At 46.8% G+C, this 21,978-nt stretch overlaps 1 protein-coding gene across 4 annotated transcripts in view; it reads right to left on the bottom strand.

Moving 5' to 3' along the window:
- Positions 1-21,978, bottom strand: part of CTNND2 (catenin delta 2) — a 408,918-nt gene that overhangs the window by 134,839 nt on the left and 252,101 nt on the right. For all 4 annotated transcript variants that reach the window (XM_040494066.1, XM_040494055.1, XM_040494045.1 and 1 more), the window contains 2 exons: positions 5,816-5,933; positions 47-232 (listed from right to left, as the gene is read on the bottom strand). In XM_040494066.1, coding sequence (XP_040350000.1) covers positions 47-232; positions 5,816-5,933 — 304 coding nt within the window. The remainder of the gene's footprint in view (positions 1-46; positions 233-5,815; positions 5,934-21,978) is intronic.

Here is a 21,978-nt window from a genome sequence, read left to right on the forward strand (position 1 = left end):
TAGGGGAGGGGATAATTGTGTGGAGCTGCAGAGTCGCCCGCATTACCTGATCCTGGGATTTCTTTTTCTTCTTCTTCTTGCCCCAGCACCCGGAACTCTCTGCATCTTTGCCGTTGGCCTCACCACAGAGAAGCCCGTCCAGCTCATCTGTGCCCATGTGCTGTCCCTGAGACGTTTCTGCTGCTAGCCGGTATGACAGGTTCCTTAAGATGCACACACAGTTTTCAACGGTCTGGAGAACCCAAAACAAACAAACAAACAAACAAAAAAGAAAGGAAAGGAAAAGAAACAAAGGAGGAATGAATAAAAACTAACCAGCATCCCTCCTCCACCCAGGAAAGCGAGTCATTTCCACATTCCTGATCCTTTCTGGATACATTTAGCTGTTGGCTCCTAAAGGCGCCCTTGATGGTCGCAGTGGAAAGAATTCAGAGAAGCCCGAGAAGGTCTTGAAACCTTTCCTTATCCAAAGTAGCTCCTTTTATAAGCAGCCGTCAGTGTGGTTGTTTTTGTTTTTGTTTTTTTAAATTGGCAAGTTGGCTAACATACAGTGTAGTCTTGGCTTCAGGACTAGATTCCCGTGATGCAACACTTACATACAACCCAGTGCTCACCCCAACAAGTGTCCTCCTCAATGCCCATCACCCATTTCCCCTGCCCCCATCAACTCTCAGTTTGCTCTCTGTATTTAAGAGTCTCTTATGGTTATGTAAGCAGCTGCCATTGTTGGTTGAAGTTCACTAATGAGTGGGGAAGAATCCACAATCGCCAGAGGTCTCGGATGGTGGCCCGCTCACAGGCCACTCCCCTCTGGGGACCAGGGCTCGGCATCACCGAGAATATGGATACTCACGTTTCCATCAGCTCCGGGAGGGAGACACTAACTACTATCTGCCATCCACCAGGGCCCTTTCTGGTAGTAAAATGAGGTAGGAGATATAAAGCTGGGGGGGGTCCTAGACAAGCCATGTGCTGGGATCCGCTGGGGGCATAAATGTTTCCATGCTACTGCTTTGTTTTGAGGTGGCTGGTGCTCCTGTTTTCTTAGCATAGGCATTCGACGGTGCTTGAGGACACAGGTGCAGCTGAACACCTTAGGGCCCTTGGTCTCTGCTGCCTTGTGACTTGGGACGATACGCCCAACATCTCTCTGAGTCAATTCCCTCCTGTGTCAGATGCTCGGAATGGTACCCACGTCTTAGCTTGCTGTGAGGATCAGGTGAGCTAGAGTATGTGTGTGCGGTAGGCTGAATGCCTCCCCTGCCAAGATGTCTGCATTAATCTCTGGAAGCTCTGAATATGTTAGGTTCCGAGGCCAAGGGGAATGGAGGCGGCAGACAGAATTAATCCGCTGACCTTCTGTTAGGGAGATTGTCCCGGATTATCCTGGGGGGGGGCCCGTGTAACCATGAGGGTCTTAGAAGCGAGGGAGGGTGCAGAACAGGTGTGAAAAGGCGCGACCTCTCATTGCTGCCTGTGAAAATGGAGGAAGGGGCCACAAGCCAGGGAATGTGGGCACCTGTAGAAGCTGGAAAAGACGAGGAATTGGACTCTCCCTGGCGCCTCCAGAAGGAATGCGGCCCTGGCGACACTTTTATTTTAGCCCAACAACACCCATTTGGGACTCCTGGCCTGTGAAACCGTGAGATAATAAGTATGCATTGTTTCCAGCCACCGTGTTTGTGGTGATCTATTCCAGCAACAGTGGGAAACCTAGTGTGTACGTACTGAAGATAGTGCCTGCCCACGGAGAATGCTGTATGAGAGTTCATACCGTGAACAATGGTGCACACAGCACGCTTGGGAGTCCAGAGCATGGGACCCAGAGCTGCCAGTCTAGGTTTGAGCTCTGGCTCTGCCATTTCATGGGCTGTGTCACCTTGGGCAAAGTGCTTAATCTCTCTGTGCTTCCATTTCCTCCCAAAGACCCTTCCTGCCAAAGATCATCACCTTGGAGAACAGGTTTCACACATGAATTTGGGAGGACACGTACACTCAGTCCATTGCACTGACCTTTTGACCTTTGTTCCGAATTTGATGAACAGTGGGAAGAAGAAAAATGCACCCAATTCAAAAAATAATGGTGGGGGAAAAAACTGAACTGAGCTAAGTTTTATTTTTAAAAGCATGCCAATTTGGCTATGGTTTCTCAGGCACCTGCTGTGTGCACCAGCATTCGAGGCAGGGAACGTGGTTCCATTTCACAGATGAGAGGGACGAGACCTGTAGTCGTCGGGGACTCACAGCAGATTGGGCCACGTCTTCCCAGTCCTGGGCCCAGCCTGGAGGGGATGGGGCTAAGTGCTCCCCTCCCACGACGGGGATCTGGTTAAAGGAAGCATGCATCTTTGACTTGACTACTGGGCGTGTGACAATCAACCAGGAAAACTGGTTTTCAGAATGTATCTCGGGAGCCTTTGCTCCATTCTAGACCTTTCTTGTCAGCTTTTCAAGGTTTCACGGCTGCTAATCCCACAGGCTTTAAGCCAACTTGATTTTCTATTTCAAGCATCCTCTCAGCATCAAAAAAAGGAACCGGCATGAAAGCAGGTAAACACAGGACGATGCATGAAAGAGAGAAAAGTCTCTCCCTGAAAGGGAAATGTTATGGCATAAGTCAGAACGATTTTTAAATCAGCTCAAACTGATTTTTTCCTTACATCAAAGACTTGGGAGAATCAACTTCTTTCTCATCCTGCTGCTCATGTTCCCTGGGGGCATCTTCGTGCCTCTGTTTAACAAATGACTACTGGGGAACACAGCCACAGTTTTGAGAAATGCTTTATGATCTACCTGTGGCTGGGGGATGGTGTGGGAGAAGCCGGAGGCGGGGAGAAAGTGGGGTTGACGGAGGGGTGGGGGTGCAGAGGAAAAGATGGGGCGAGGGAGACACAGAGGCTGAACTCATCCCTCTAGCTCAGCTTGGTGTGGGAGGGCCACCCATTCAAGCTCTTTCCTCGAAAGGAGGGGGATAGGGGACAGAAAAACAAGCAGCCACCGTCCTTCTTTGGGACGCCAGCAGAAGGCATGTGGCAGCTGGTGGCGCTGCTCTTGACATGCACTGCTGTCAACAGCGCTTCTAGCGGCTCCTCGTGGTCACCAGGGTCATTTTGACGCCTTATTTTCTATGGCAAAGGGCTAATTTGGAAGTTGTCCATAGACTGCTGAACCATATGTTACCCATTCAACAAACTGTCCCGGTCACAGGAGCCGAGCTGAGAGCTTGTGTGGATTCCAGGCTCTAGGACGCCATTAGCTTTGCTGGCCGTAAAGAGAATGTGCACTCACCTCCCTCCTCTATCCTGTCACTGTGAAAGCTCAGAGGTGACCAGACAGAGGGCTGAGTGGCACACTGTGGGACCATAATACGTTAGAACTCTCTGGCACGGTTCTGGCTGGCAAAACACTGCTAAGTAACTCGTGGAGTCTGATCCTTTCAGAAGCTACGGCGATCTTCCTTGTCACAAAGTCGGGGTGCCCAGGTACAATTCTATAATCAGCAGGAAGGTGGGGGCAAATCTACCCAAGCCTGGTGCTCTAGCTGCTGCATCAGAAATAGCCGCGTCTTATGATTCCCGCCTTTAATACTCCCAGGGATTCTAGGTTCCTCTTTTGAAGAGAATGTGGACATTAAAAGAGGTGATCTCCAATGTCTCCCAGGAGTCTGACACGTCAGGAGAAAGGGGTGGGGCCTCACAGCACTTCGTTTTGGGGCCATGCTGCTACAGACTACCTTCCCACCAGCATGGGCATGGGCGGTTGGCCAAAGCAAGGGGCTGTTGACCCTTATTTTCAACTGCAAGGCCGAGACAACATTAAGCTCTTTTGGCATCCGTTACACTAAGAGGCTCAGCGTCCCGATGCTGTAGCCTTTCCTGCTCTGAACATTAAGACCCGCTGCACTGAAGCCTTAGTGAATTTCCTTTGGCAGCTCTTTTAAAAATCGCCTATTGTGTTAACAGACATCTGTAAATCCTCAAGACATCTTGACTGGTCACGTTTTTAGGGACTTCGCTTTCCTATCAACGATATTAAAAGTTCTAAAATGGCCGTTAACAGTGTTTACAAAAGGGGTTGATTACATCTAGAGTCCATCATACTCCATTTCGAAACTGAGGAGCACTTCACGGTAAGCTGATGGATGCAAGCATAAGTCAGTGGCGGCGATCAGATGACAAACTGTGTGCACAACTGCGGTAAACTAGTACTCAAAGGATGGGAATCCCAGAAGGCAGATCATGTCTCCGCCACAGGGAGTAGGTCTCTGGTATCAGCAATTTCCTACATTTCTCAGTGGCTCCACTGTGCAGTCAAGGTTGAGAACCCCTCACTAGGTCATTCCCCACGCCAGCTGGTAACCAAAGGGATCAAACCACTCGTACCTGTTCTTTATGTGACTTTACAACTAAATTACATTACATCGTGTTTCTGATGAGAGTCCTTGTCAGAGCTGTATCTACTAAGGTGGGCTCTCAGTCCAGGCCACACGTCGAATCACCTGATGAACTTCTAAGGAACAAAAATCTGAGATCAGAGGTAGATGTTCAGAGTCAGAGGGCTGTGATGGGGTCTAGGCACACGTATTTACTAAGCAGTCCTAATTCTAACGAAGAGCTGGCATTAAAAGCCATGGGATTAAGAACCAGGACCAATTTTGCTCCCTCTGTGGGACATCTGGCAATATCTTGGGGCCATTTTGGTTTGTCCCAGCTATGAAGCTGCTGGCATCTAGGGGTAGAGCCCAGGAATGATGCTCAACATCCTACAATGCACGGGGTGGCCCCCAAACACTGAATTATCCAGCCCCAAATGTCCATGGTGTGGCTCTAGAGAAGTTCTCGTTACGGTCTCACATTTGTCACATGGACTCATCAGTAGAGTCTGTGTTTACATTTGTCACACGGACTACTTTAAAAGCATCGTTAGAGTCTGTGTTTACATCAGGACATTATTACTTTGCAGTTTTACATTCAGAATGAATCGAAACTAATCAAAAGACAAACTGAGGCGAAACAAAATACCTCCAACACTGGAAAAGCCCACCCGACTCTATTTTGGTTTGTGAACTCAAACACTGAAGAGACTCTGATGATTCACATATCACCAGCCTCGTTTATTTAGCATTTTTAAAGCAGTTACTTACCTTCATTGGGCACTTTTTTAAAAAATTAAAAAAAATTTTTAATGTTTATGTTTGAGAGAGAGAGACAGAGTGGGTGTGGGGAGGGGGCGGGGCAAAAAGAGAGGGAGACACAGAATCCGAAGCAGGCTACAGGCTCTGAGCTGTCAGCACAGAGCCTGACACGGGGCTCGAACCCACAAACCAGGAGATCAGGACCTGAGCCACAGTCTGACACTTAACCAGCTGAGCCACCCAGGTGCCCCTTCATCAGGTACTTTTAAAATGGCATTTGAACAACTAACATTTGTAAAAAGCCAACTGCTAAGAATATAGAGTTATTCGAAGCTCAGGTAGTTTTAATAGGTCTCTTTCTTTTAAAAGCAGATTTCAAAAAAATTAAACTGGAAGCTTGTGGGTAATGTAGCATGGAAAAGTTGATACACTCATCCGGTCTGAGTAACTTAAAACAATCCACGTTTTTTATTTATTCGTTATTGAGACTTAGGTGTCTAGTTCTAGGCTAGGATTATTAGAAGCCATCAACAAAATGTAGGAGTCCTACGGGGAGACCACGATAGATTTCAGAGTGAAGGTATTAGGCACAGCATTAGCTCTCCGTTGTTGTTAGCCGTTGCTTAGTCCCTTGGGCATCTTTATTGACTAAGATGTTTAATCTATGCAAACACAACAAACCTTGCTGTCGATCTCACTGCTCCCCAGTGCAGACTGGATCACGTACAGCAGTGCATCTGTGAGCCCGTCGCATTCCCGCATCCTCCTGCGGGCCTCCTCTCCGGCTGAACTAACATTCCTGCAAAAGCAAAAGGCCACGTCAGCTACCTCCCTGTGGTCCCCAAAAGAACTCTTCTCCCACGCGCAACTCCAGAATGTTTACCGAGAACACGGTTTTAAATAGTAGGGATGGTTTCCACAAATACATCGTAGAACTGGGTAAGTCATAGGTATCTGTATCGTAACTTGTGCAAAGGAGACTCAGAGTTCTGAACATGTCATCTGTGAGGGTCCCGTGGCCGCGGAGAATGGAGGCTCTTGGAAAGTCTTTAAGATTTACTTCACTGACAGCTGACAAGGGAATCAAGCTCTGTGATTCAAAGGCCTCTTCTTTGAGAAATTTGCGAGAGCGTTTTTCAAAGACGGAGCTTCTGACTTACTGAAATATTTTAGAGATCTAATTTCACCTGCTTCAAAAATATACCTACGTTGGCCCTACCAGAAGTCAACTTCTAGAAATTTATTCTAGGCGCATAGGTAGGGGGTTCTGTGAAAATTTAATCACCGGGATGCTCATGGGCACCTTTTTTTTTAAAAATTTTTTTTTCAACGTTTTTTATTTATTTTTGGGACAGAGAGAGACAGAGCATGAACGGGCGAGGGGCAGAGAGAGAGGGAGACACAGAATCGGAAACAGGCTCCAGGCTCTGAGCCATCAGCCCAGAGCCCGACGCGGGGCTCGAACTCACGGACCGCGAGATCATGACCTGGCTGAAGTCGGACGCTTAACCGACTGCGCCACCCAGGCGCCCCATCATGGGCACCTTTTATGGGCAGGCTTGGCCCAAGTTCCTTCCTGTACCAGCACAAGCTGAGCTTAAGCCAACAGAAGGGGCAGATGGTCAGGGAACAGGCAGCTGGGAAGCAGTGAGATCTTCCACTTCTACAAAAGACATGAGAAAAGCTCAGTCAAGGGTGAATCTTTGGGGTGCTTTCAGTGACTCCACCACCTGAGAGTACATTCTTTCTCTCCTACCCCTGGTTAGGATTTGGTTCAGGCAGAGAACTTCTGTGGCAAGTCATGGACAACACAGCCTGTTGGAGGGATGCTGGAGGTGAGTTAAGGGAAGGTATAAAGGAACTGAGGGAATTTAGCGACCATGGGAAGAGTGATCTCTCGAGAATGATCCCAGTGGGCCAGTGGCTCTCAAACTCGGCTAATATCAGAATCACCCGGAGGAGACTGTTGGGCCCCACTCTGGAGTCTTGGGTGGTATCAGATAACTTCCTATTTGGTGACGCCAAAGTTGAGAACCACCGCGCTGACTCTGGCTCTAGAGAGAGGGTCTGGTTGGGAAGGGCACCCTCTCTGCTGACTGCTGATGGCTGCCACATGGCACATCCCAAGAATCAGTGGCCCTGGACAGAGCCCGCAGGAGGCACCGAATAGGATGAATCTCATGCCCACGTTGTAACTGACGCAGGCATTCCCATTTCATTTTCAAAATGTCCTTCAAGGTTACTTTTCATTCTGTTTTACAGATGAGAACCCTGAGAGAGCTGCCCAAGGCCACAGAGGGAGGAGTTAATGAAGGGGCTGGGATTGAAACCAGTCTATGAGGAGAGGAAGGCAAGGCCTTCAGGCTTGATGTACAACATGGATATACTACTTTTTCTAGGAACGAAAATAAAATAGGGCCGACACTAAAATGCCAATGGCTAAAATGCTATTGAACATAAATGTTTTCTTCGATATCTAGAAGGTTCTGGAGGATGTGTTTAATGTGTTTAAATGCGGAGGATCTCTCCGCGTTGTAATCTAAGACTGGGAAAGGTTATTCAATTCAAATTAGTATTTTTGGCATTTGCTCACCTTAAAATATAAACAAAATTTCTCAGTTCCTCCGATAATATAACTAGGCAAATAGTGACAGCATTTTTAGGTAAAGTGTCAGGACTCCCCCTTGGGGTGGCCAACCCTCACTTCTGACCGGATCTCGGAGAGGGAGGAAGAGCCAAAATTTCTGCAGGAAGAAGTGGTGAGAGCTTTGCTGGTATTACTCTAAACGAGAAGGACGGCCTTTGTGACAGAGCAGTTTTAGACCATCCCTCCTTGAAATGGTTTTCACCAGGTCAGGCTTTGAGGCTGTTAGAGTAATAGGCTTGTCAAAAATCCCAATCAGACCTCTTTGGCCAGAAGAATGCTGGATGGCAGTGTGCCTGTGTGTTTTAAATCTTGCACCTATACTCTGAAGAGGTTGTTTTTCCAAAGAGAGAACGATGGAATGTAGTCTTGAAAGTGCCCGAGGGTAGCTCTGTCCACCCTAGTCTGAAGTCTTCTGCCCTCTTCCAATGAATGCTCAGTCTTGCCCTTGAGTAGCTTTATGGTGAGGGCAGATTGCCTCCTCATTCACAAATACACTTCGTAATGCTCAGCCTATTTTCAGTGGTAATCAATGAACAGACAGGGCAACCTGGGAAAGATCATGAATTATCAATCGGTCAACATTATAGTTGTGAATATTAATCTAAGCAGTACCCTTTATTCTCGTTTTTCTTTGATTCTAGTCCACTCTCCTCCAAAATTAAAAAAAAAACAACAACTTACTAACTGGCTGCTATATTAGAATGTATAGGATATTGTGGGGTGCCTGGCTGGCTCAGTCAGTAAAGTATGTCACTCTTGATCTTGGGGTTGTGAGTTTGAACCCCACGTTGGGTGTAGAGATTACTTACAAATAAAATCTTTAAAAAATGTGTAAGATATTGAGAAATGAGAAGACTAATAAGTTGGGTCCCTGTAGAGAAGGGGAAATGAATGGGACACACACACACGCACACACATATAATCACACACATATAAACACACATGTAAACGCACACATACAAACACACCTCTGTGATACGGAGGGGAAGAGGGAGTTACCACAGTGTCTTCAGGTATGATGATGCTCAATACATATTTTTAAACAGAATGAGGTGTGCATATGTCTCTTAATCAATGGGGAACAGTGTCCTACAACCCTCTGGGGGGTGAGTTGGCTTTTAAGCAACTACTCCTAAATGAGGGAAACACATCAGAAAAGTACCCCTGGCTTTTCACTCTGGAGGAGAGGAGAGTTTCCTGTTTCTCCTTTCCCCCCACAAAACAAGATCTACTATATCGTGCATGCTTCACTATTTAAAAATTTTTAAAAAACCAACAACATTTTGTGTGTGTAGCGATTAACTAATCATGGTCCTAAGGAAGGGACAATGAGCCAGTGTCCAACCTACAAAGTTCCACCCTCCTGTTGCACTTGAAACCATCTTCTGCCCATCTTGACCGAGGTGATTTTCACGTCTGATGGGAAACCGGTACAGCAAATTTCTATGCATAAACATGACATTCAAACAAATACTGATGGATTATTTGTAAAAAAGCACAAAGATGGCATGACAGCTATGCCTTAGAAATAATCTTTATAATCTTGATTGAACTGTCAGTTGACATGTCATTTGGAGATTTCTGCTTAAAGTAGGTTCTATAATCTTTTTATCTAATTGATAAAAACGAAACTTTTTATTTCTTACAATTAAAAGGTACAAAATCTCTTACAATCTCTGTTATTCAACTGTAACGAGTTAAGCTGCTTTATTTCCCCTCTCTTCAGTGCTGTTTGACATGCTGTTTCTCTTAGCTTCCATCACTCACTGAGCTTATGTAAAACAAATTCAATATACAGAGCCCTCATAGGATCCAAAGAGGCACTTGTAATGCACGTTCAAAAGGAACGCAACCAGCATTTCACATGAAAGACTTCATTTTATGTGCCTCCACTTCAAGATGGTCAGGATATGAACAGGGAAACTGCAGAGAAAACCAATGGATGAGATTTTTAGCAATTAGTCTATTTGAAATGAGCCCTCTCTTCTCCACACTCTCTTTGCTCTTTGACTCTCTCTTAACCATCACCACTGACTTTGTATTAGAATTATTTAGGCTGTGACCTTACTGCTGCATTGGAACCTTCTGGAGGGTAAAAGGCATGTTGCGGTCATTTGTATGCTCAGCATACAGCTGCGTGCCCAACACAACCTAGGTGCTCAGAGCAAGGTGGCTATTACTCGTGCATTCAGCCCTCCCATCGGACAGTCACTCGTGTGACTGATTTACCTCCATGCGCTGTACTCACTGGACAATATTGGATGTCTGCTTCGTCAAGAATACAGGCTTCTTACACTGTGGCTTGTGCCCTGCCACTACAACCCCCATCCTGGATTATTCAGAGCAGGCTCAATTTGGGAAGGAAGAAAAAGACAACAACAGCTGAACATAACTAAACAAGTTTGAGATATGAGCTTTCTTATGACTGTTGACAATACTGATCACACGGAGTGCTGGAGAGAACGGCACAATTTTGCCGCCTGGAGACAATCAGGTATCCCCGAGCCATAGCTCTCTTCACCCCCAGTTTGCAGGAAGAGTTTGGCATTGATCCCATGAACTGTGAGAACTGAAATCAAGAGTCGGACGCTTAACTGAATGAGCCACCTAGGTGCCCCTTCACACACTTTTAGCAAAACAAGGGACCAGCTTGTTGCCTTCTTCTCATTTGGTAACTTCAACAAAGGTGGACCCTTTCGTGCACCTGGCATGGCCTCGTAGCTGGGGCTACCTAGGTGTGGAGGCACATGCCTTGCCTTGGTCTGCTCATCCATAGTGCGCTGATGGGAGCATCTGGCATCACCCGATCGTGTGGTGACACGGCCAAATGCTCAGGGCCTGGTATGGAGTCTACGAAGGAAATGCTAAGTGTTCTAGCTGCTTGTCACCCAGAGACCCCCATCCAAGAGGGAGAGACACTAGGCGGGGAGCTGCAGGAACCACCTGGAACATGTACTGCAAGCCTGCAGAGAGGATGAGGGGTGTGCAGAGGGTAGAATGGAAGGTTTCCTAGCAACAATGACACCCTCATTTTGAAAATTGTCATTACTGCTTTTTTAAAAATCTGAAACTATTGTAAAGGTATTCAAACCCTGGGGGAAATACATCAGTAAAAGTGAACATCCTTACTCTCTCTTCTCCCCCTCATCCTTCTGTCCAAGGAAATCACTGTCACCATTTGACATTTATCGTTCAAGATTATTTTCTACTCATACCAATAAACTGTGTAGGTATGCTTTTGCTTTTTACCATAGTGGTTTGTAAAGCACCTTGCTTGCTTTTATGCATTAAAAGCCTACCATAGCCTCTTTTCACGGTAATACCTACCTATGTACCCTATTCATGGAACAACTTTGGGCATTCTGTGTATAAATATATGATGATTTATAACCTAAAAAGTTATTACCCTATTAATGCACATACAAGTTATTTTTAATTTTTTACAGCAATAAGTAACATGGAACTGAAATTTGGAGGAGTTATGGGTTTTGTGAGATACAGTCTATGGAACTAGAAGAAAGGCTAACGGATAGATCAGTTCAAAGCAACGAATTAACCCACCTTGACTGTGTATCGACTCTGCTCCACACCTAATGCCATGTCTTGGGATAAAAAGAACACCTGGCCCTTGACCTTGGGAGCTCCGTCTAGCAGGCAAGCAGAAACATATCTGATGTGCCTAGATCTGATATCATCGGTATGAAAACAGAGGTATGAAGGATTTGGGAACCTATCTCCCTTGGAAGTAATGCCTAGATGTGTCTGGAAAAGAAACATAGGCTGAGTTGGATGGAGGTTTTACTACTCACCTTTAAGTTGTAATTAAAATCTTTGCTGAGGTTGTAATTCTTTTTTTTTAATCTTTCAATGTTTATTTATTTTCGAGAGAGAGAGACAGAGAGAGAGAGAGAGAGAGAGAGAGAGAGAGAGAGCACGAGTGGGGGAGGGGAAGAGAGAGGGAGACACAGAATCCAAAGCAGGTTCCAGGCTCTGAGCCATCAGCACAGAGCCCGATGGGGGACTCAAACTCACAAACTGCAAAATCATAACCTGAGCCGAAGTCTGACGCTTAACCGGTTGAGCCACCCAGGCACCCCGCTGAGGTTGTAATTCTATAAATGTGGACATCAATTGTTTTCCTTAACATTTGCTGCTGCAAGTCATAGGTTCTTAAGAAGTAAGAACCCAGAGTGTGATAAACGTTGTCTTATCAAGAAAGCATTTTATGCATATTTCGTGGAATGTACCTTCAAATTTGAAGGGCAAGGCTTAACCTACACATAACAGGCTTAGGGGTGGCTCCAGGTGACCACAGTGTGGAAATGCTAACCAAGCACAACCACGCAGAGGTGGGGTCTCCAGGCCACCAGTCCTGGCATTAACAGAGGATAGGACCTGTAGGGAGAGGTAGCCGTCTGTGGCAAATGCCAATTCTGGTGTGTACGTCTCCATTTTTACTAAGCCTGGTATGCTATGCCAGCCCCTTGTGTTCAGTAAAACCACGGTGGGCTCACGGTTCACCAAGGTGAATCATGCTGATGCTCTTTTGCCAAACCACATTACCTGTGCTAAGTCCTGTTTGCTTGACATCTAGCTGCCCAGTAGCCCAGCCAGGCTGCTCTGAACGCTGGTTAGTGTACCACCGGTGGCTCTCCTGCCTGTTGTGGCTCTGCAGAAATGTGCCGTTTGTGACATCTGGGGGTGCCTGTGGTGGCGGGGCGGGGGGCTCCATCAGTTAAGCGTCTGGCTCTTGATTTTGGCTCAGGTCATGATCTCAGGGTTCATGGGTTCTAGCCGCACATCAGGCTCTGCGCTCACAGTGCGGAACCTGCTTTGTGGCCCGTCTCCTCTCTCTCTCTCTCTCTCTCTCTCCCAAAAATACGTAAGTGTTAAAAAAAAAATTTAAAACCATCTGTGACACTTGGCCAATAACCAAGAGGGAACCAAAGCAAGCCTCCCCTCACCTGCCTGGTGAATTCATTCAAGGGGCGTTTCCAGTGTTGACTTTTTGGGACGTCTTGCCCAGAGAGCAGAGCCAAGGATGACAGAAGATAAATCCCTTGCCTTGAAATCTAATGGGGATTGCTGGGCGGGATTTCCAAGCTGCTGTGATCCAGTACTCTATTTTATTTTCTATTTCTCCCCTTCTTGAGCTGGCATCTATCATCCTATGCCTGTCACACCAGTGTTTGTTGGGAGAAGATGACCTATGTCTTTGCTATCGTAGGACCACAAGGGGAGAAGAATCGTTCCCCAGGAGCTGAACTTCATGGATGACACCTGATTTAGATGCTGCTGATTTTAGACCTTTGGGTCGACCTTTAGGACTTGGACATGATGCTGTCCTGGGATGAGACCCTAGGATGGGATGAACGTATGTGGGATGGATGTGAACCTTTGGGGCCCAGAGGGAGGACTATGGTAGGCCAAATAACGTCCCCCCAAGATGTTTATGTCCTAATGCCTGGAACCTGTGACTAGGTTACTTTACATGGAAAAAGGGACTTTGCAGATGGAATTACGGTTAGGGACTTTATGATATCCCAAATGATCCCTGTGGACCCAATGAGCACGGAGAGCAGGGAGGATTCCCTGGCTGGTGTCAGCGGAGCGGCACAGAAGCAAGAGTCAGGGAGGTCTCAAGCATGAGGCTTCAAGTCCCCACTGCTGGTTCTGACAGAGGGGGCCACATGCTAAGTTGTGAGAGAGGCTGTCAGCTCTCAGCTGATAGCCAGCAAGGAAAGGGGGACCTCGGTCCCACAGCCACAAGGAATTCGATCCTGGACACAACCTGAAGAAGCTTGGAAAAATCTTCTCCCAAGAGCCATTAATAAGGAGCACAACACTGTGGTTTTGAACTGGTAAGGATAGTGTCAGACTTCTAACTCACAGAAACGGGAGGATAATAAATAGGTGTTGTCCTCAGTCCCTAAGTTTGTGGCAACTTGTTACAGCAGCATAGGAAACCAAGAAAGGGCATTAGTTTGTTTTACCCAAGGGTAAATGAAATTCTTCTCAACACCAACCATATATATTTCACACCCCACCCTTTTCCTGGAACACTGCTTCTCTGTAGTGGGTTCACGCAAGTTTCAAGAAGATATTTCTCAATGATCAAATAATTGTATTGTCTTGACCAAGACCAAAATGCCACCTATATATGGAAATCAGGGGCTCCTGGGTGGCTCTGTTGGTTAAGCATCTGACTTTGGCTCAGGTCATGATCTCACGCTTCCTGAGTTCACGCCTCGCCTTGGGCTCTGTGCTGACAGCTCAGAGCCTGGAGCCTGCTTTGGATTCTGTGTCTCTCTCTCTCTGCTCCTCCTTCGCTCATGCTCTGTCTGTCGAAAATGAACAGACATGAAAATGCACACACAAAAGAAAATAAAAATTCTTCCTTGGGGCATGCGTGTAGGGGAGGGGGCGAGGGGGTGACATATAAGGCGTGCCCTCAACTATGCAAGGCCAGGAGATGTCTTATCTACCTCGGAGCAGACAAAAGCCCTCTGCGTAAGAAGCACTGATGTGACGCACTTTTTGAAGTGATGACGCACTTTTTGGGGACAAAAGTACTTGTTTTGCCCCATCCCTGGTCTGATTAGCCACAAGACAAGCTACCAGACACGTGGGCATCAGCTTGGTCCAGACTGCTCTCGTGCTTGGTTGGTACCTTTTACTTCTTCTTCTTTTTTGCTTTTTAAAGTTATTTTTTGAGACGGAGAGAGCGCAAGTGGGGGAGGGGCAGAGGGAGAGGGAGAGAATCCCAAGCAGGACCCGTGCCCGTCAGCATAGAGCCAGATGCGGGGCTCAAACCCACGAACCGTGAGATCATGACCTGAGCTGAAATCAAGAGTCAGATGTTCAACCGACTGAGCCACCCAGGCGCCTCATATACCTTTTACTTCAGCTGGTCTGTTACTGCGGAAGAGGCTCCTGAAAACCTCAGTCTTCACAGCTTCCAGTGAACAGAGAGTGGAGCGGTTGGTATTCTCTCCTGGGGGGATAGTGAGTATGCGGGATCCTAAGGGAGAGAAATGGGCAATGTCCTGGCTCTGTCTGAGTGAAATCTGTAGTGGGGTCTTAAGTGAATTTCTGGAACCTTATCTGAAACACCAACCTTAAGTGCCAAATGGTATGAATGGTCAAGTTTCCTGTGCTGGGCCAAAGTAGGGTGTTCCTAGCAAACCTTTCACACGCTGAAGGGTGTAAAGCAAAGAAGCAATTATCATTAATTTACAGGAAAACAATTCTGAGGATTCCCAGACCCTGAAATTTCCTCTCTTAGGCTTTTCTGATACCCGAGGGCACATCGCTAACACATGCACAAAATACATGAAGACAGAGCCCAGATGCTCACAGACGCGGTTTGAAGTTCTGGGCGCTGGATGCCAGGACGCTGGCCGTGGTTTGCAGGGAAGGAGCTGGGTGGAGCCGTTCTTGTTGCTCTGGATCCCTGCCTCTGTCCCAGCTCTCTGCAAAGCCAGCGCGGGACACAGGTTTTGCTTCTCACCCTTTTCCCCATAAAAGCAAAAGTCCTCTTTGGGTTTCCTTCGGTTTGTGAAAACGGCTACTCGTGTAGGTTTTTTGCAAAAGCAAAGTGTCATGATTCAAACTTTTGACAACTGAGGGACACCTGTATTAAGATTAGCCACACCTCTGTACATTTTTATTTGGTACAAGTAACAGAAGGCTGAATTTATTTGAAAAGCTCTTGACTTCTCTTTACACATACGTGTTTCTCTTTTTAAGTTTCTTTTTAATTTGATTGATTTTTTTAAAGAGAGAGAGCACAAGTGGGGGGAGAGGGGCAGAGGGAAAGAGAGAGAATCTCAAGCAGGTGCCACACTCAGTGTGGAACCTGAGGCAGGGCTTGATCCCACAACGCTGGGATCCCACAGCCTGAGCCGAAATCACGAGTCTGACGTTTAAATGACTGAGCCACCCCGGCGCCCCTAGGTGTACTTGTTTCTTAAGGTGGCACCTTCATTACAGCCAAGTCAGAACGATTTCCAGAGAAATAAATTTCCCTTTTTATTTTTTGTCTTTTCTTCTTCTTCTTCTTCTTTTTTTAAGATTAGCACAGTCTTGCTTTTGGATTCCTGCTATGCACCTTACTGTCTTCTCGCAAGGAAGGCAATCTCTTTATAAATTAGGACAGTGAGGGCTCGGTGATTGCTTTGTAGAGCTGCAGGGACAGAATGCTTCAGCGGCCTAAAGACCAACTACCTACCGGGCTGGCAAGCGAACACTGAGGCTGAGCTGTCCTCAGGGCGGTGGTCCCTCCGCGTTGACACCCCAGCCACCCTCATGAACATAAGCCAGCAGAGAGAGACGGATAGGCTCCTCTTCTGTCGACGACTGAACACTGTCGCTGTTAAGAATGCCCAGATCCCCGCCTTCCGGAGTTGGCCATGCAGCAGGGCGCACTGTTGCAGAGAAACCCACGGCAGAACCGGAAGTACCTGAGTTAAAAGACACCTATGGCTGGCAAGTACTACCCAGGGTTTCAGCTTCGTGATTGCAATTAAAACTGACGGACGCCACAGAGTTAACTGCTCCAGGAAACGTCTGCCGCCAGGGTCCCGTTGGGCGGAAGGACGAGGAAATCCCAGGGAAAAAAGGCGAGCGGCTAAAACCGTTAACCGTGAACCTAATCGCGCCTGCGGTCCTTTGTGGTCCACGCACATCCCGTGGTCGCTTTGTCACTTGCGCGCGGGCGTGAGCGGCGCTCACTTCACTGTGCCCTGACTTTGTAGCTACCGAGCCACACGGCCAGCCTGGAGCACCGCCACGTGGCCCCACCTCCTGGGCCGATGCCCAGCTCCGCCATGTTCCACGAACGCCTGAAACATGTCACTGTGGCACGTCTGTGGCAGGCTCTCTGTGCGGACTCAGGACCAGGGAGCATCTCACGTTGCGAGCCCCACGCCTGACCTCGGTCCTGGTTCCTCTGCTTGCCACGGAGGGGGCCTTCCGTGGAGCGTACCCACTGGCACCACCAGCGGCCACGGCAGACACACCCACGGAACAAAACCGGCCGCCAGCCACGGCCCCACTACAAAGCCAACGGCGAAAAGGAAATATCCGCTCAGAATGCAAATTAAGTTACAAAACGAATTAAAAACCAGTGTTTTCTTCTTCTTCTTCTTCTTTTTTTTTTACTAGCCCAAATTACTCCTTATCGACCAGGCACAGCCGAGTGTAAGTCACAAAACCTGAGCTTTAAAAATACATACGCTATAAAAAAAATAAATTAAAAATTACAAAAAATTAAAAAAATTAAAAATAAAAATACATACAATATATTAATATGCTGGGAAACCCTGCAAACTAGAAATGCAATATTCACTTCACCAACAGGTGGCTTTCAGGCAAGTGAGCACCGTGGCTACATAAATGAGGAGCCAGGCCAAGGCCATCCAATTCCTTGTATTTTGAGATCTCTGTCTTCTCAGAAGTAGGAGAACAAATCTGACTGATAAGGGACTATAGGTAATTGGTTACTTGCCTTTTAAATGTCAGATTGTGGGTTTGAAGACTTTCAAGATTTGGCATTATGTTCCGGACTATTGATAGCTATTATTAAATTAGCCCTTTAAACCTTCGTTTCAATTCATCACCTAATTCCTTATATGCACTCATGTAATCTTTCAATTTATTTACTTGCGGGAAAATTTTAACAAATCGTACTTCAAAGATTTATTAAAGCTGGGAATGAATGTGATTTCTAAAAGTTCACTTATCTAGATGAAGAGTTGTCCTCCAGGTGCATTTTCTGTTTTCATGATTGCTTTGATCACTCACTGATACCTTATTGGGTTCCAGTAATAACAACCAAAAATCTGAAAGTATCTCCAGGGGAAAGAACTGTATTTATTCTTGTGTCTCATCCCCTCCCCGTTTCCACCCCCATCATGTTCTTGTAATTCCCCTGCCCCCCGCACCCGGTGTTTTATTCTGGATATTCACTGTTGGGTTGGGACCAGCAGCATTTCTCTGAGTTGACTGTTGACAATCCCTGCCCAGCAAGTTAGGGTGAGTGATCAGAACAGGCAGCCACAGGGTAAGGAAGAGAGAAGAGACCATTCCTGTTACCCCACTGCTCCAGGCTGTCTGCCTATGGTAACCATCCCTCTCCACGTGTGTGTGTGTGTGTGTGTATGTGTGTCTTCTTAAATTTTGCTTTGGGAAAAGTCTCCTTAAATTTATGGCCAAATTGCTAATAAAAATAGTCCCTGGATCAAAACAGCTCCAGGCTCCTTGTGTGCAAAGGGAAAGGAAGGGATTAAAAAATAAAAAAGCACCTTTCTTTTAATCTCGTAAAAATGCTCCCATCTCTCCTAACTGCTGTCCAAAGAACTTAGAAGTTTTGACGACTCACTGAGTAGTTTTCTACTGGGGCCAAAGAACATGATAAATGATAAAAAAAAAAAATGAAAACAAAACAGAACGCAGACTCCAATTACCTCGGCCAGAGATGCTTGTGTAGTTCTAGCTAGGTGAAACAAACAAACAGCCAATCTGTGCTTGGCCAAAGATGAATTAAAATGGCAGAGGGTATCTGTGGACAGCTCTCGTCTCCTTGTTTTGAAAGTTAAGTATCTAGTGTGGGGGTGATGAGTATCTAGTGTGGGGGTGATGAGTGACCAGAGCGAAAAACGACAGGAATAAATACATATAAGCTTCTATGAGAAAAAAATATACAGAGAGCTCAGTAAACTAAGATCATCTGGCCTGTTTATTTTCTGAAAAGGAGAAGAGCATATACTTATTCTTAATTATTGAAATATGTTTTTACATTTTGAAGGAAATTCCTGGAAGACTTACTGAAAAAGTGGGTGCCAGCTTCTGGAAAAAGAAGCCGCTTAGGCATTGGCCTTAATCGCAATTTAGGAATAATTGGAAAAGTCACAGCTGTTCGAAGAGTCTTTGCATTTTAAAACCAAGGCTGCTTAGTGCCTGTGAATCTATAGTTTAATTGTCTGCCTCCATTGTTGTCATGACTGGACTTTTTCTTTGTGGTGGAAGGGAGAATTTGAAAGATGTCCCTTCAAGATTCCTGGTCTGGAGTTGTTCAGCCGAACACTAATCTAGGCACTGCAGTGAAGGAGTTTTGCAGGTGGCATTAAGGTACTGATCAGTGACCTTAGGATAAAGGAAATGATCCTGGATTATCCTGCTGGGTCCTATGTCATCACATGGGTCCTTAAAAGCAGAAGGGTCAGTCTAAAGATGTGGCTGAAGAGGGAACAGAGAGATGAGGGAAGAGATCCTGATTCTCGGACATTACTGGCTTCGCAGGATGACAGAAGGGGCCATGCACCGGGGAATGAGGTGGCCACGAGAAGCCGAGAACATCTCCTAGGCAACAGCCAACAAGGAAGTACCGTCCTCCGTCTACAACTGTAAGAAACTGAATTTGGCCAACCACCCGATTGAGCCAGGAAGCAGCTTATTCCCAGAGTTTCCTGAGAAAAGCCTGCTGGCAGAGACCTTGATTTCGAACTAGTGAGACCCTGAGCAGAGAAACCAGCCATGCCCCCTGCACTTCCGAAGTAAACCACATTCAAGCCGTTCTCACACTACGTTTGTGGTAACTGCTATGGCGGCAGTGGAGAAACTACATTTGTACATTCACGTAAGACAATTACGGCCTCCCTGTGATATTTTTCCATCAACGCTCATTTTTAATTCTTCTGCTGCAGTATTTCAAAACTTTCAGATAAAGTTTTTGCATCTTTTAAATGAAGGTGTTTTTAGATGCTCTGAGTGACAAGACAAAATGTGGTCGTTAGGACTTTTAGCTGCCGCTCGTTGCAGGTATGGTAGGCGGAATGAGATTCTCCCCAACTCCAGGTAACCTGAGAGTGACTGTTCTTGGTTTACTACTGCCAGATGGCTTGTGCTTAACACGAGCGTCGGATAACGGCACCGCTGGGTGTACCACTTTCTTTTACTGCTTTAGCCGCGAAGGGAGTAATGTTTCAAAACTCCAAGAATTATAATGCTGCATTGGAAGGTCACCTAACAAAGACACTTCGAGGAGCCTCAGAGCATCATTAAAACCAGGGCACAAGTTGGCCGTGAAGAGTTTAGTTTCATTGTTGATCCTTGTCACCCTAAATATGCACTGGAATCAAAGAGTTCTCCCCGGTTATGGGACTGGGGTTACTCTCTTTGACGTCGGGCGAGTGTTAAGGTTTAAACGCTATGCACTTAACCAGCGCGGTGGATACCCCGAGAATAAGTAGAAAACAAAAAGGAAGAGTCGTGTCTCCACCATCGGCCCAGGGAGCCCATGGCGTGCTGGCTTCACTGCTCTTTGTGAATGATGGCGGTTCTTGAAGCTCCAGAAGAGACTACATAAAATGATTTCTCGGGTGAAATGTCAAGGCATCAATGCACCATGAAAATAATCTGGAATGCATAGTCTAGCAACTCCAGGTTTTTCTGAAGCTCACCCTAATACAGTTACTCTTACTATCAATACTTTTTTATGTGCGAATATGGAAAGCTTTGGAGGTCTGTTCATCAGTGAAGAAAAAATAGTTTTGGAAAAGACGGAGTAGAATTAGTTGATTTTCGCACAAGACAGAGGCAGAAAGAGGATCCTTCTATGTTAGATAAACTGCTACCAGACCAGTAGATCCGGTGATCAAACCCGACATTTCCAACAATCCACTATTTTGCCAAAGTGCTCCCCAGGAATACAACGTACTGTTTGAAGTTTAATCACAAATACTCACCATGGAGTACTTTTTGCAGAATGTACTAAAAATCAAACATACGGTGTTAGCTCACTGCGGTGCCAGAGAAACTCTGAACTGCTGCAGTCTTAGAATGTTCTTCCCACCTTCTCCATGCGGACACACCTGCAGGACCATGTGCTGATGCCTGGCACTCTCCCGTCGGCACCAGCATTGTGACATGAGACATGGTGGACTGTGGGTCTTACAGGCAGTCCCGGCCAGCCAGCCTCAGCTTCACCCCTGCTCCCCATCGGAGCTGCGTCACAGAGGGCAGGTGGAGATGCACACTCCGAAATGGGTGTCGGTTAGCTTTTTTGATTTGGTTTCTGTGCTGGGTTTTCCTCACTAGGGAGACCCTGAAGTCTACTAGGGCTGGACGGGATGAGAATGACAATCAGGGCGACAAGCGACCTTCACAAAGTATATCTGTGGTCACAGTGACCAAGAGAAGCAAAGGAGGAGGAAATTTCAAAGGCAAAAAGGAGGTAAGAGCAAAATGGAGGAAAAGAAAAGTATCGCTAATCGGAGCCTGCTTTGGGGGTTTCCGTTAAGAGCTATTTTGTTGTTCGCCAAGATACTTTGATGGACTCTCTGGACAAACACAGCGTTGCTCACCCTGGACTCAGTCTTTCTCATACACCTACATCCACTCAGTCGGCACACCCAGGCAGCTCTGACCGCAAAGCATCTCCAGAATCGTCCTCCGTAGCTACCGACAGGTCCATTACTGCCATGTCTTGTCTCTTAATCGAGTCCTCGCGCTTCTGCCCTCATCCCCCACCTCCCAGGAAAGTTCCTGTGATTCTTCTAAAATGTGCGTCAGCGCATCAGCCCCCCACCCCAAGACTGTCCATTTCACTCAGACTCCAAGTCCCCAGCACAGCACATGCCCAGGACAAGCTTCCCCGTTTTCACTTGGCCAACTTCTACTCATCTTTCCTTCAGGGAGGCTTCCCCTGGGGCCCCCCCCCCCGAGCAGGTGAAATCCCTGTGTTCTGTGCTCATTCGAGGTGCACCTGCACGTTCTCCCCGACCTGTATTACTTGCCTGCCGCCCGCTGGCGTCCTGTGCTCAGCTCGCAGAGCATCACACGCTTTGGGGAGTCAGAGGTGGGCAGCTGGCCGGCAAGAAGGCAAGCTGCGGGGTGAACGGGCAGCCAAGCAAGCTGACAGAGCGAGAGCAAACTCAAATTAGGGGAAGGAAAACCCAGACAGGTAGACGCCCGAGGCCAGCTGAGTCTGCAGGCATCAGGCAGCCCTCAGTGGCTCCACGTATTCATCCAGGGCCGATCTTGGTCTGTGACCAAACAAATATGCATGGCTGCCTGTGATTGATTTCTTTGCTTGTCAGATAGATGATAACTTGCCAGGATGCAAGGAGACAGAAGGACTGAATGACACCAACACTTCTGGACTCCCACCACGGAAGGAAATAAAATTCAAAGCCAG

Source organism: Herpailurus yagouaroundi, unplaced genomic scaffold, assembly GCF_014898765.1.
Source record: "Herpailurus yagouaroundi ecotype Mexico unplaced genomic scaffold, PumYag 29, whole genome shotgun sequence".
NCBI lineage: Eukaryota > Metazoa > Chordata > Mammalia > Carnivora > Felidae > Herpailurus > Herpailurus yagouaroundi.